The sequence below is a fragment of the Notamacropus eugenii genome, chromosome 6 (assembly GCF_028372415.1).
Source record: "Notamacropus eugenii isolate mMacEug1 chromosome 6, mMacEug1.pri_v2, whole genome shotgun sequence".
In the NCBI taxonomy this organism is placed as follows: domain Eukaryota; kingdom Metazoa; phylum Chordata; class Mammalia; order Diprotodontia; family Macropodidae; genus Notamacropus; species Notamacropus eugenii.
In genome coordinates, this window is record NC_092877.1 from 7,770,715 (window position 1) to 7,784,509 (window position 13,795).

At 44.4% G+C, this 13,795-nt stretch overlaps 1 protein-coding gene across 4 annotated transcripts in view; it reads right to left on the reverse strand.

The window, feature by feature from the left end:
- Positions 1-416: 416 nt before the first annotated feature.
- The window catches only part of TTC17 (tetratricopeptide repeat domain 17), a 109,996-nt gene continuing 96,617 nt past the window's right edge, over positions 417-13,795 (reverse strand). For all 4 annotated transcript variants that reach the window (XM_072618442.1, XM_072618440.1, XM_072618439.1 and 1 more), the window contains 6 exons: positions 8,077-8,197; positions 6,446-6,605; positions 5,647-5,730; positions 4,780-4,899; positions 2,372-2,515; positions 417-1,679 (listed from right to left, as the gene is read on the reverse strand). In XM_072618442.1, coding sequence (XP_072474543.1) covers positions 1,548-1,679; positions 2,372-2,515; positions 4,780-4,899; positions 5,647-5,730; positions 6,446-6,605; positions 8,077-8,197 — 761 coding nt within the window. In that variant the 3' untranslated portion in view covers positions 417-1,547. The remainder of the gene's footprint in view (positions 1,680-2,371; positions 2,516-4,779; positions 4,900-5,646; positions 5,731-6,445; positions 6,606-8,076; positions 8,198-13,795) is intronic.

A 13,795-nucleotide genomic window follows, 5' to 3' on the forward strand; every position in this document is an offset into this window, starting at 1 on the left:
TGCTAACCTTTCCTGGGGTGTCACCAAAGGCCCACTGGTCAGGGAGCACACAGTGGCTTATGGGGCACAATGAAGAAAGAGAACTGAGACAGGAACAGCTTTCTTTTGTGATTTAGATGATTTTTTAGTGTGAATGTTAACTATGTGTAAAAATCCTCCATTTCTGATTGGGGGTTGGGGAAAGGTAAAGGGAATCTTCACCAGCTTGCTGTCAGAGATGGGTCTGTTGAACATGGAACAGACCATGGAGCTGGATCACTGTCTGGTCTGGCCCTCACCTTCTGTTGTGGGTAAGAAGGAGAAGGCTGTTTTAAGTCTTGTGGATCCAGCTCAGAGGCAAGAGCAGGGCGTTGCAGGTACCCAATTCATCTGGGGTTAAGGAAGGAAATAAAAGAAAAGACCACAACCAGAGGACGTGTATTTTGCTCAGACAGCTTTATTTTGTTCTCAGTACGTGCCCTGGTAGATTTCACGTGGTCTGGAGGCTCTGGTCCTCTCCAGAACAAAGGGAAAAGCTCCATTTAGACTGGAACAATTCTAGGCAGCTCACCTGGAGTTGCCCAAGATCAGAAGGCCTCAGAGAGAGGGAGTTTACACTGGCATCCTTTTCCGAAATGGGTAATACAGTGAGCAAAAAACTCAGTAAAACAGACTCAGGTCTGCAAATATACATATACACACACATATATATACATAGCTGTATGCAGGTGGACATCTCTATGTATATATGTGTGTACATATATGTATATTTACACACATACACGTATAAACACCTCTTATATAAGATTTCAACTTATTGGCTTCCCTGTGTTTTGTGATCAAAATACAAATGGTTCAGATGTTGCACATCGCTGATTTTCCTTGTCTCAGTCCCTCCCTCCCAACCCACCCCCCAACATAGATAACATTACAAAAGGTTGGATGTTCCTAAGGTTTTTTTTTCCTTTTCAAAGATTTTGTTTTTTAAGTCACTTTCCCCCCTCCCGCCCCGATCCCCCCCTGCAAACTACCTCTGGGCTTGTAACACAGCAGCATGAATTGGACAAGACTGGGTAAAAGCATGAATTTCCAATGGATGGACAGTTGGACATGGCTTCTTGTTATCTGGTGTAGGGATGGGTTTTTGCATTTCCACCAACAGATGCTACGTTAGGAAGCAGATAATTGTCAGGACTGTCCCACCACCCTCCATAAGGGGGAGCTGGTTGGACCACTGAGAAAACCTGAAAGGTGTTTAGGGATGTGATATGTCCGGAAGTTTCTCAGCTCAGTTATTTACAGAGTTTTCTTAAGCTACATTTTCTGTTTGGAACAACTGTTTCCAAAGATGCTTCTTTCTGAGAGGAAGGCAGGGAGGTGAGGGGGTAGGGGTGGGGAAAGAAACCCAAAGAACCAATCCAAACCCCTGTCTTAATCCCCCCACTTATCATCACACGCCTCATTAAGAGCAGATACTGGACAATGATTGGTTTCTTTCTTTAAAAAAAGAAGATCATGAGGAAGAGAGAGAGAAAGAGAGCGAGAGAAGGGGAGGGAGAAGAGGAGGATTATGGAGAACGTCGCTCTTTTTTCATCAGTAAATGACACTGGATGGTCCGGATTCGATTCTTGGCGGGTGCAAATTCGGGCTGCAGTTTTAGTGTTGACTCATACCACATCATGGCCTTTTCAAACTCCTCCTGCATGGCAACAGATGACCACATGTGAGGAATAAAAACATTCCACCCCTGATTTCCCTCACTGCCTGCCACGTCTCAAAGGTCCATGTGGCTAGTGGCAATCCCCCTTCGATGTCCTCTCAGGATAAGTGGGATGTGGCCAACCTCAGGTCTGGAAGGAAAGAAGCAGCTTCTACTGCCAGGTATCACATCACATGAGAAAGTATGGACCCTGCCCTCCACCAGAGGGGAAGTGTGGCAGATGCCGTCACTGAAGGAGGTGAAGCTGGAGACAGTACTTTCTAATTTCAGAACCTCTAAAGAACAGTGGGTTCACAGCCCTAAACACTGAATCTCAATTACGGTTGTGAATTTAGAAAATGTTGGTTTTCTTTCTAAGTTAAGTTTGAACATTTAAGGGCTCCTCTTCCCACCCACCTTCTATAACCCAGGAACAGGCCTTTTGCTCCCTGCCTCAGTCCTGGCAACTCAGAGGCAGAACACAGACTGACAGGTCACCTTGCCCTGTCACTAATTCTGGGACCCCATAGGTGACCTAGCTGCACTCCTTCACATTACACAGGAGGAAGATGAAACCCAGCTCAGACATTATAACCATGAGGGACAAAAGGAAACAGATCTTTGCATCTGAAGAGATGGTTGCTGGAGACAGGTTAGGCAAGTCCCCTACTTGGGACCCTGCTGCTACTTACCATGGCCACATAGACGTTAGCAAGAGTAAAATGGTTCACGACAAAGTGCGGTGCGATCTCTACGGCCATGGTGGCTACCACAATGGCATCCTGCCAGAGCCGGGCATTGTGCAAGATGTTGGCCAAGCTGATCAGGGGCACATCCTGGGTAGAGAGAGGAAAGAGGTGAGGAATGGGAGGATGACAGGGTTACCACTTCCATCCTGAGCTAGTCCTCAACAGTGCCACTGTCAGATCATCTCTAGGTGCCATGATCTGCACATACCTCCATAGATTATATGTGAGTTATTCGTTATGGTAGATGGGTCTATCACCTGTGGTCCCTGAACCATTTCACTGAGGTCTAATGGTTGGGGAAACCAGCTATAGAGACTGGGACACTGTGGGACTAAGGAAGAAAGTGAGGGCAAGTGATACTAGGAAAAGCAAGGGGAAGTGTTCCCACCACATGAGGAAGAGTTCATATTAGGACATGGAAGTGGTCTACTGAGATGGCATCCCCATTGGGCATATTGGAGTGCTGGTAGAAGAGAGGTTTGGTGGATGTAGAAACTGCCACCATTTGGTGGTGTTGTGTAGATCTGGTGGAGAGTAAATCATGTATTACACTAAAAACATCATTAATGACTCCATTTGGCCTTTTCTACCATTTTGTGAAGCTGTTCTAGCTGCTTGTAAGTCACCTGATTTTGGAGCAGCACAAGATTATTCTCCTTCCCTCTGGTCACTTGACTTAAGGAATGTCCCAGAAACCACCTCTTTCCCTTTCGCTTCAGTGTCGCCTGATCTTCTCCACCAATAAGAAACCAGGTGTCTCAATCCTTATATCCTGGTTTTTCCTCCCCACCAAATTCTATGTTAACTGTATAGAAACCAATGATCAAGTTCCCTGGCTGCCAAAAGCCTTGGACCCTGACTTGTTTCTGCAACAGCACGCATTGCTAGATAGACTGTTGTCTGGATGTAGCTACTCTGTATCTTTATCCACTGTAACTCTCTCATCAGACTGTATCTTCCTAGCACTCAACAGGCGCTCTACACATTGGTGTACTTCAGTGCCTCGCATATAGTAAGTACTTAATACATGCTGGCTGATTGACAAGGGAGTGGTGTATGATCCTTGGTCTTCCTCCCCTTGAGATGACATTACTGTGATGGTGGGTGTTGGTGTTGGCAGGTGTATGTGGAACAAGGCATGAAGAACCAGATGAGCTTCATCCAGGTCACCATAATGTTACCAATATTCATTAGTCCATGAAATGAATATTAACTGAACAATGGCTGTGTATACGACACTGTACTGAGGTCATAGGATGAAAGAATTGGAAGAGATCTTAGAAGGCCATCAAGTAAAACCTCTCTCATTTTACAGACGAGGAAACTCAGGTCTGGAGAGGCTAAGTAATTTGCCCAGGGTCACACTTTAACCCAGGTTCTTTCTCCAAGTCCAGTGCACTACCCTGGAGGACGAATGCAGGAAAAGGCAGGAGAGGGCTACTGATGAGAGATGGTAAATTGGCTTTGTCTGTCTGTCTACAGTGATGTCATTCAAAGCCAAGGAAGGGCTCCCAGAACAAAGAAAATCATGCTCCTAACCAATGGAAGTGGGTCCACCTCAGGACCAGGTCTGGGGTGTGTGCAGTGGATAATGATGGATCCTCATGGGCTGGAGAAAGGAAGAGAACCAGAGCGGCTTCCCTGAGCTGAGGGGGGAAGGGCCATCTCCCGCTGCTCTCTAAGTGTGGTGGGCACATTAAAAGGATAAAAGCTCGTTGATCAGAAGAAGTTTTTTCAGCTTCTGGAGGGGCAGCGAAGGCAGAAGAGGGGGTTAAAGGTCTAAACGCTAAGTTCACAGGGGTCAGAGGCCATAGAGCTCAGTTCCCTCATTCTTCAGATGAGAAAGCTGAGGTACCGGCAAGGTAAAGGACTTGCCCAAGGTCATGTCAGGAAGAAGAAAGAAAAGTAAGGTTTGAACCCAGCTGTTTTGATTCCAAAGCTATTACTCTTTTTCCATGCATTGGTGGAGGGAATTTTACACACAGGGAGTTCCTCCTGTAGGTGAAATCACAGGCCTGGAAAGCAGAAACACCTTCTCCACCCCCACCCCCACCAAGAGAGATTGTAAACGAAGTGAAAAACCAGCAAACACACTCACACACACACACACATGCACACTCATACACACACACTCACACTTATTCACACACACACTCACACGCTGACACTTATTCACACACACTCACACACACTTACACATACTCATACACTCACACACACACACTCACACTTATTCACACACACTCACTCATACACACACTCACACTCATGCTCACACGATGACTTTAAGAACCAGGAAACAGAAAGTTGCCCAGACTGGCCTGGCTCTTTTCAGAATGTGCTGTACTCACTTTCATATGATGTGGGGCATAGTGGAGGGCCTGCCGCAGACAATCGATGGCCTTCTTCCCTTGTCCTTTCACTCTCCAGTACAAGGCTGCCATGCTGGAGAGGACCCAGGAGGTCTGGTTCTGAAAGGGAATGGTTGGTAGAAGGTGACATCTCCTGGAAAACACACTTCATTGACAGAGTCCACCCAAGCTCTCCATTTTATGGGGAGCAGTTTGTGAGGTCTTATTATGAGGACCCAGGACACACCTTTATCTCCCTGCAGTGATGAGCTGGGAAGGGTCCAGAAACCCTCCAGGCTCTTCCTGCTGTTGATGCTAAAGAGTTCAAGAAGAAAACAGGAGATTCCCACCTGCCACAGAATATCCATGCAAAACCTATGGGTAAGGGTGGTCTCCTAACCTTCTCTAAGTACAAACTATCCCTTGCTCAAGATCTCTTCACCTTTTTCTTGTGTCGTGGACGCTTCTGCTGAAGCCTATAGCCCTCTCCTAAGAATGTTTTTAAATGCATAATAGGAAATACATAGAACTACATATGCAACTAATTATATTGAAATAGTTATCTGTCTCTCTATATGAATTTAAAACCCCCAAGTTCACAGATTCTGGGTTAAGAGCCACAGCCCTAAAACTTTTTTTCTCTCCCCTTCCCATAGCAAGTGTCCATTCTGGGAAAAAGAAAAAACTGCCCAGGGAGGAGTCACAATCCAAGGTCTTAGAAATGCAAAAGAGAAGAAGTTTTTGAATTCTGAGTTGGGTTAACTGATAGCACCCTTTCAGCCTTGAGACCCTTTAATGGCTACTTTTCAGTGTCGGGGAGTCAGCAGCCCTGGGACACAGTCCTAGCTTCCTGGCTGGGTGACTCACCTTTTCCAAAACTTTGGCAATCCGAGTGCCAATTTGTTCAAATGACTGCTGGGGGTACTTGTCTTTGCCAAGATTCTGTAACACCTGGAATGGGTAGACAGAGATGGTGGATTAGAGAAATGAAAATGGGAAAAGAACACAAAAGCCCTGTGACCCTGGCAGGGAGAAACTGGTGGGGAGGAGGCACTGTCATAGAGCACAGAAGCTAGGGTCCAAGGGATCTGGATTCAAATCCTGGCTCTGTTACTTAGTAGCTGTGTGACCAATGGAAAATGGCCCCAGTTGTGGGAGCCCCATTAGAATGTGTGCACCTCGGGAGCAGGACTGTCTTACTTTTCTATTTATACCCCCAGGATTTAGCACAGGGATTAGCACACTGTAAATACTTATAGAATTTACTCATCCATCCATTCGTTCATTCATTCATACCAATTCTCCCATGGTCTTAATTATTAAGGCATTCTGGGTAAGGCTGGTCTAGGCCAAGTTACCAAGGCTCCATTTGATCAAAAATGTCCAAAGATGGGCTCACTACCATTGCTTTTTTCCAAAACCTCCTTGGCCAATGGCTAGGTTAGGTCTTATCTACCTTGGTCTCCCCACCCCTTCCCAGCCATGAAAAGGGTTCTACAATCATCGAAGCAGGCTGGGCTTGAAACAAGGCAGGTGACAGACAAGAGGATGTAATTGTACCAGCTGGCCCTTGCCCACCTATAGCCACGGTGAGGAGCCTCAGATGGAGAAGGCTAAAGGCTCTCTGAACTCTGTTTCCAGCCATCACCCCCTATGTGGAGCTCACCTCTTTCAGTTGGCTCTCGCCCGTGTAGTGCAGGCTGGCTCGATTGGCCACTCCATGCAGGTGGTCCAAGGTGTGCATGCTGGCAGGGAGATTGCTATTGCAGAGGGGCTCCGTGGCTGGCTCCTGCAGCTGTGTAGCAAAGTCTATGTGCTCTGTGATGCTGAAATGTGTAAAACCAAAGCAGGTCATGTGGTGAACTTTAGGGGCAAGGTGGCATGCATCAGTCAGTCAGTCAATCAGCAAGCATTGATTAAACATTGAGTACTAGGTACTGTGCTAAACTGGGGATACAAAGCCCGAGAGGAGCTGACGTTCTGTTGGAGGTGGTGCGGGGGATGACACGTATTCAGGAATGTGCAAGACACACATGGAGAAGCTGGGAGGTCCTTAGGGAAAAGCACCAGCAGCCTAGAGACTGGGAAAGGCTCCACGTGGAGGGGGCATCTGAGCTGTCTTGAGGGAAGTGAGGGATTCACCAATAGGTTAAGAGGAAATTAAAGGAGCCGGGAGTTCTCAGCTTTGGTGGCGATTCCCAGTTTTATTTTTGCGCTATCTGGGGTGCTGGAGTCTTCAATGAGTTCTGTTTCCTTCCCTCTTTACAGAGGAGCCAGTGGATGGGAGATCCTCACAAGGGATGCCTTCCTCTGAGTCACAATACAGAGCCTGTCTCCAGGGAGTCAGGCACCAACAGGTCAGGTCATATAACCACAAGGGCAGCCAGGTGGCCCCAAAGTGCACAGAGTGCAGAGCCTGGAGTCAGGAAGACTCATCTTCCTGAGTTAAAATCGAGCCTCAGACACTTAATAGCTGTGTGACTAGGCAAATCACTTAACATTGTTTGCCTCAGTTTCCTCATCTGTAAATGAGCAGGAGAAGGAAATGGCAAACTACCCTAGTATCTCTGCCAAGAAAACCCAAATGTATTCCCCCCTCACCTTCCCCTTCTAGATCCCCTTGCGTCCTTCAAAACTTCTAGTTTCCCCAACTGCCGGTGCCTTCCCCCAAGATTCCCTTGTCTCTGTACCTACTTCTGTCCAAGTGTCTACCATTAAAATGCAAGATCCCTCAGGGCAGCAGTGTGTTTTTTGTTTTCCTTGTAGCCCCAGCACTCGGTACAGTCTGGCACACAGTAGGTGCTTAGTTAATGCTTGCTGACGGGTGTCCCCCCACCTGGCTCAGCGGCTGCATGCAGTTAAATGAACAAAGAGACGCATTTCTAGCTTTTTAGTGTATGAAGCATTGATATGATCAAGTGCATTTTGTAGATCAGTGAGCGTGAGTATTTGGAACAGTATTTGGTGTTCTATCAACTGCCTTAAGTCAGCAAAAAATGCCTAGCTCTGTGCCTCCTACAAGGCAGGATCTGACCCTCAGTGACATTCAAGGAAGTTTTTCTATCACTTCAGGTCAGTCTGTGAGGGATTATGAGAGAAAGGACTTGGCAACACCCCTGGAGACCAGTGCAGATTTCTGGGGCAGTGTCTTGACTGGGCTCAGCTCTGCATACGTGCCCCTGGGCCAGTAGTCACAGAAGCAGTGGATCTTCTGATGGGCCCCAGTGAGGATGGCCATTCCAGAGGCCAACTGAATGGAATGCCTGAACCTGACGGTGGTAACTGTGTGATACTCACTCGATGTTTTTGGCTGAGACAGCGAGCCAGGTGCTAGCCACAGTGGTAAGTTCCACCCGACGGAGCTTTACACACTCGTCAGGGCTTGGCCACCCCAGGCTTTCGTAATCATGCTTTTTTCCTGGGTGGGGAAAGATGAGAAAAGTCATTATCTCTGTCAAGGAGCAAGACTAGAGAGAGGGTTGGGCCTTGGGGATGGTCTCAGACCCAGCAGGTGGGCTGTGGAGGAGAAGGCTCTTCTGAATCCTCACCATTTGGACCTCTAACCAAATCTTGGTGAAGCACCAGGAGGAAAAGTTGTCCAATGACTCCAGCCTGTGACTCAAGCAAGGCTGGGTGAAAAATCTCTGCTCTTGATTTAAGGGGGATCAGGGTGAGGGAAAGGAGAAATCCTTTGATGTCATGCACCCTCACCAAACCTATCACTTCTTCAATAATCCTTCTATTTTTATATATACACATTTATACACACACATACATACACATATATGATATACGTAATTTCCTATGTACAATGCACAAAGTGCTGGGGAGACACCACAGATAAATAAGGCACTTTCCATGAGTTTATAATCTAGTGGGTAGTGGTGCCATGTCCCGGGAAAAATGTGACACAAATGAGAATATAAGTGCACACCCCAGGAGAATCTGCAGTGCTAAGAGACAAAAGGAAGACTAATCTATGGAGCCTGTAGTCCTGGAAGGGCCATCTTTTCTTATCCAATACTTTTGTTTTATGGATATGATGGAAATGAGGCCCAGACAGTTTTAATGACCTGGCCAGGATCACATAGGTACAATAAGAAGCAGAACAAGGATTTGAACCCAGGACCTCTGGCTCGAAATCCAACCTTCCTTCTCCAGCTGAGGGATATGGGGGGGAAAATGACTCATACTGAAAGCAACTCTAGCTTTGGCTAAAGAAATACAGCAGAGTGGGAGGTAATGAGGCTTTCAAATGAAGAATATTGATACCTCTCACTGGTACCATTCTGGGAGGCCAGGGTATTTTCCATGGGTCATAGTCTGAACAAATAAAAGAATCAGGCCTTTCCTGAAAGGAATTCCAATGAAAAACACAAGAATGTGAAGGAATTTCAATGAGATGGGTAGAAAGTAGGTCTTCGGCATTGTAGAGTGCCTTGCTTACTATAAACACTTATGAATATCCCTATGTTGTTACACTGGACAAGGATTGGGGGGACGGGACTAACTGGGAGCATGGGCAGGTCACATATAGATTTAGACTTCAATAATTTTTCCTAAAGCTCAAGTGTGACCAGCTTCTCACACCCCTCTCTTCCCAGGCACTCAGCTTAAGAAACTTTTGCCTAGAGGATAAAATACAACCTTCACAGCTTGACCCTTAAACCCTGCACAATCTGCCTTCAGCCCACATTTCCAGGCTTTGTGTACATGACTGCCGTGCCCACTATGACATGCTTCATTGACAGTGAGGAGAGAGGGTGGGGAAAGGGGAAGAGCTGATGATAACTCTGGAACTGTAGACCTCTATGTCTGGAAGGATGGGGGTATCCTGGACCAAAAGTGGGGTGGGGTCATGGGGAAAGATACTGAGTTATGTTTGGATGTGCTGAATTGGTGATGCCTGTGTGATATTCAGGTACAGGTGCATAGCTGGAAGTTGGTGGGAGGTAAGATGGTGCTGGGTCCTAGAGATGGAGCAGGTGGTTCCAATTCCTACCTGTGACGGCTACTTCCCATGTGACTGTGCGTAAGCCTTAAACTGCTCTAGGTCTGTTTCCTTATCTGTAAAAGGAGAGGTTTGGATTTGATGGACTTTGGTCCTTTTCATTTCTTTGTCTGTAACCCTATCATGTATGACTGGTGTTCGGCTAAGAGATGAGAGCTGAGTATGGAGACTCGGGAGCCATGTGAACAAGGATGAGAATCTCACATGGAGGAACAGGCCCTGGCCAGACCCATGGGTTACAGTCATGCATGTTAGATTAGCACATGAATGGATCCAGCAAAGGAGTGTTCAGACAGGGAGAATGACAACTAAGAGAGAGTGGTATCACAATAACCCAGAAAGTCGAGGCCATCCAACACTACCAAGTGATAAAGGAGAAGGGAGACTGAGGAAAGGCCATTGGATTTAGCCAACATGCCTCTTAAAATGTGGTGTCCCACACCCAGTATTTTGGGTGTGATCTGTCCAGCTGGGAGTACAAGAGACCCATCATCTCCCTTGTTCTAGACTGGAGTTCTTCACTTTCTGTGTCACGGACCCTTTTGCCAGTTTGGTGAAACCTATGGACTCCTCAGAATATTTTAAAATAACTGAATAAAAAGCTAAACTTCAGTTAGAGATTAGTGAAAATGAAGATGTAATTTTTTCCCCATCCAACTTCATGGGATGCTAGGTTTAGGCACAATAGCTTTATGAATGAAGCTTTATTACTTTTAATATTATCGTTGGCTCATATGGAGCTTGTGGTCATCTAAAACTCTCAGGTCCTTATTATATGAACTGCTGTTAATTCAGTTTTTTACATCTTATATCTGCCCAGTTTATTAGGGGTTTTTCTTTTTGTTTTATAATCCATCAACCAATGAATGAATCTACTTTTGCAGGAAGTAAATAACCTTAATGTTGACACTGCCACTGTAAATAAGCCCAGAAGACATAACAAAGGTAGAGCTTGACTGAAAGGATAGGTTAAGGTTCTTCTGGATGAAAGAGCGGGAGGACATGGTGGTGTCCTGTGCTCAAAGGTTACAAGAATGTCATTTTACGGGGCAGTTGATCTCTTCTCCTTGGAGGGCTCACATGGAGCATACGAACACAAACTCCTTGAGGGCAGACCTGTTTTTACCTTTCTTTGAACCCCCAGATTTAGCCTTAAGTACTGTGTACTTAATAAATACTTGTTACTTAGTAAATAAGTACTTAATAAATGCTTGTTAACTGGGTCAACATTTACTACAAAGGATGAAGAAGGTCCTTCCAACGGTCAGTACTTACTGATATTTGGGGACTTTTATACTCAAGATGAGTGCTGGGAAGACAGCAATAAATATACTGAAAATCTAGTCCAGGATTTAGAAATGAAGGAGAAAGGATTCAAAAGTTTCATGTCTTCATGTTATGACCATATCCCTTTTTTTAAGCTTAATGTATGGTTTTCTTGATAGCTTAATTCTTTAAAATTTTTTTGAAAAATTACACATTTTATTTTTTTCCCTAATTACACGTGAAGACAATTTTAACATTATTTAAAAAAATTTTTGAGTTCCAAATTTTCTCCCTCCTTCTCTTACCTCCCCCCTCCCTGAGATGGTAAGCAATTTGATATAGGTTTAGACAGAACATATCCTTTAATAAGAGAATTGGAAGATACTGAACCTGACAGGCACTGGATGGCATCACCAAAAATGAAAACTGACTATCAATAGACAGGAAACCACAAATTATTAATGAAGATCAATTGTCTCTGAAATCAGAGCATTAACTGCAGAGGACAACGGTTCCATCCTGTGGGGGAGAGGGGGTCAGGGCTGGGGAGTTTATGTAAAAGGGTCTGCAGATTAACATGCAAAAACATAACAATACAAACATATATCTTCTGCAGATTCAGGATTACATCTTGCGCGTACACACACACACACACACACACACACACACACACACACACACACACAGAGTTATATAACCATTTCTCAAATAAAAGAGGCAGTATGATATAGTGGACAGACAGCTGGCCGGGGTGGAGAAGGAAGGGGAAGGAACAGGAATAAACCCAGAACACCTCCTGGAAATGGCGCCAGATGACCCTGTGATCATCTCTCAGTGCTGAGACTTCAAGTCTGATTTCACAGATTTTTAGGGAATCGGTGTTAGAAGGAACTTCCATTTCATGCCTGAGCAAGAATCCTCTCTACAACCTACCAGACAGGTGGTCACCTTGCTCTAGCTTGAAGACCTTCATGGGGTGGGGGTGGGGGATGAGATGGGAGATCCTTTCCCTTTGGAGGTGATATCTTCCATGATCACATAGCTCTCATTTTGAGGAAATTTTTTCTTATTTCAAGTCTACATCTGTTTCTCTGAAACTCTGTGAGGCCACGCACAACAAAGCTAGTCCTTTTCCCCCAGGAAAACACATTTTGAAAAAAACCAAAACATATTTCGCATGGTCCCCTTGAAGTAGTCATCTCTTTCAAAGCAAGCACACTCACTTCCTTTGACTAACCCTGATATAGCATGATACTGGGGACCTTCGGCATTCTAGTCTTTGTCCCCTGCTTCATTCCCAGCTCATGGATGTGTTTCTTTAAAATGTAGTACTGCCCAGAACCATCCAGATATGCTCTGACTAGGGCAAAATGCAGAATGCCTCATTGTAGACATTATGCCTAAGATGGCATCACTTCTTTTAGCTCCTATGCAACACCATGGCATATAATTTCAACAACTACAACCTGACCTAGTGAAACATCAAGGATGTTTCACTAATGATACCACAATATGAGAAATGGAAGCCAACAATGACTATGACAATTTTTAATGGAAGTTTAATGGATGTAAATCAATTGCTATAATGAGGAAACCTAGAGCTTAGAAATCACCTTGGCCAGCAAACACTTGATTTTCTTCCCAAGCAGAGAGAGACGGCAGTCAAATGCAAAAATGGCTTAGAATATAACCTCCTTTACAGAGCAGAAGACTGTGAACAGTATTGGCTTGCAAAACGGGAAAAACACAGTGAAAAGAAAAATATACTTAAAGAAAGCTTGGGGAAAGGCACAACCAAGTAAAGCCACCCCCAAAACACTTAAAGATGAAACTGGAAGGACCACAAAAAGACAAAAAATAGAAAAGATCTGCAGGGATTTTTATAATAAACTCCTTTTGTCACTAGGGGCAGTGGAGTCACCGTCTTTCAGTTTTTATCACAGTCCTGAATGTGTTGTGGAAGTAGAAATGAAAAAAATCATATGATTATCTCAATAGATACAGAAAAAAAGCTTTTGATAAAATTCAACACTAATTTCTATGAAAAACGTTTGGAAGAATTGGTATAAATGGATGATTCCTTAAATCGATGCCTATCAATGGAAGAAAGGATTGAACAAGTTGTGGGATATGATTATGATGGAATACTACGGTGCTATAAGAAATAATGAGCTTTAGTGATTTTAGAAAAACATGGAAAGACTTGCACAAAATAATGAACAGTGAAATAAGCAGAACAGAGAACACTGTATACAGTAAGAGCAGTATTGTTGTAAGAATGACTTTAGCTAAACAAGTTATTTTGCCTATTATACATGCCCAAATTAACCACAGAAGACATATGAAGAAGGATGCTGTCTGCATCCACAGAAAGAACTGATGAATAAAAGAATGTACAGAATAATTTCACATACACACAGACAGGCATTCTTATTTGTTTCCAATCACTAGCCATCACTAGAGAGAAGCGGAGTGGGGGGAAGAAAGAAAGAGAAATAATTTACATCATAATTTTGTTATATATTTGAAAAGAACAGCAGATTGTGCTTAGGAGACGTGCAGTTTCATGGGCAATCATCTTTTTTTATTGTACTATGTTATGGAAATGCTTATTTTATTCCATAAATTAACATTTTTTTCAAAAGTTGATTTTCTGAATCCGAGTGTAAGACATTAATTTTTTACCAAATTTCCTTTTTCGACTCATCTCGTTGTTGCCTACTAAAATCCTGCTTCAGT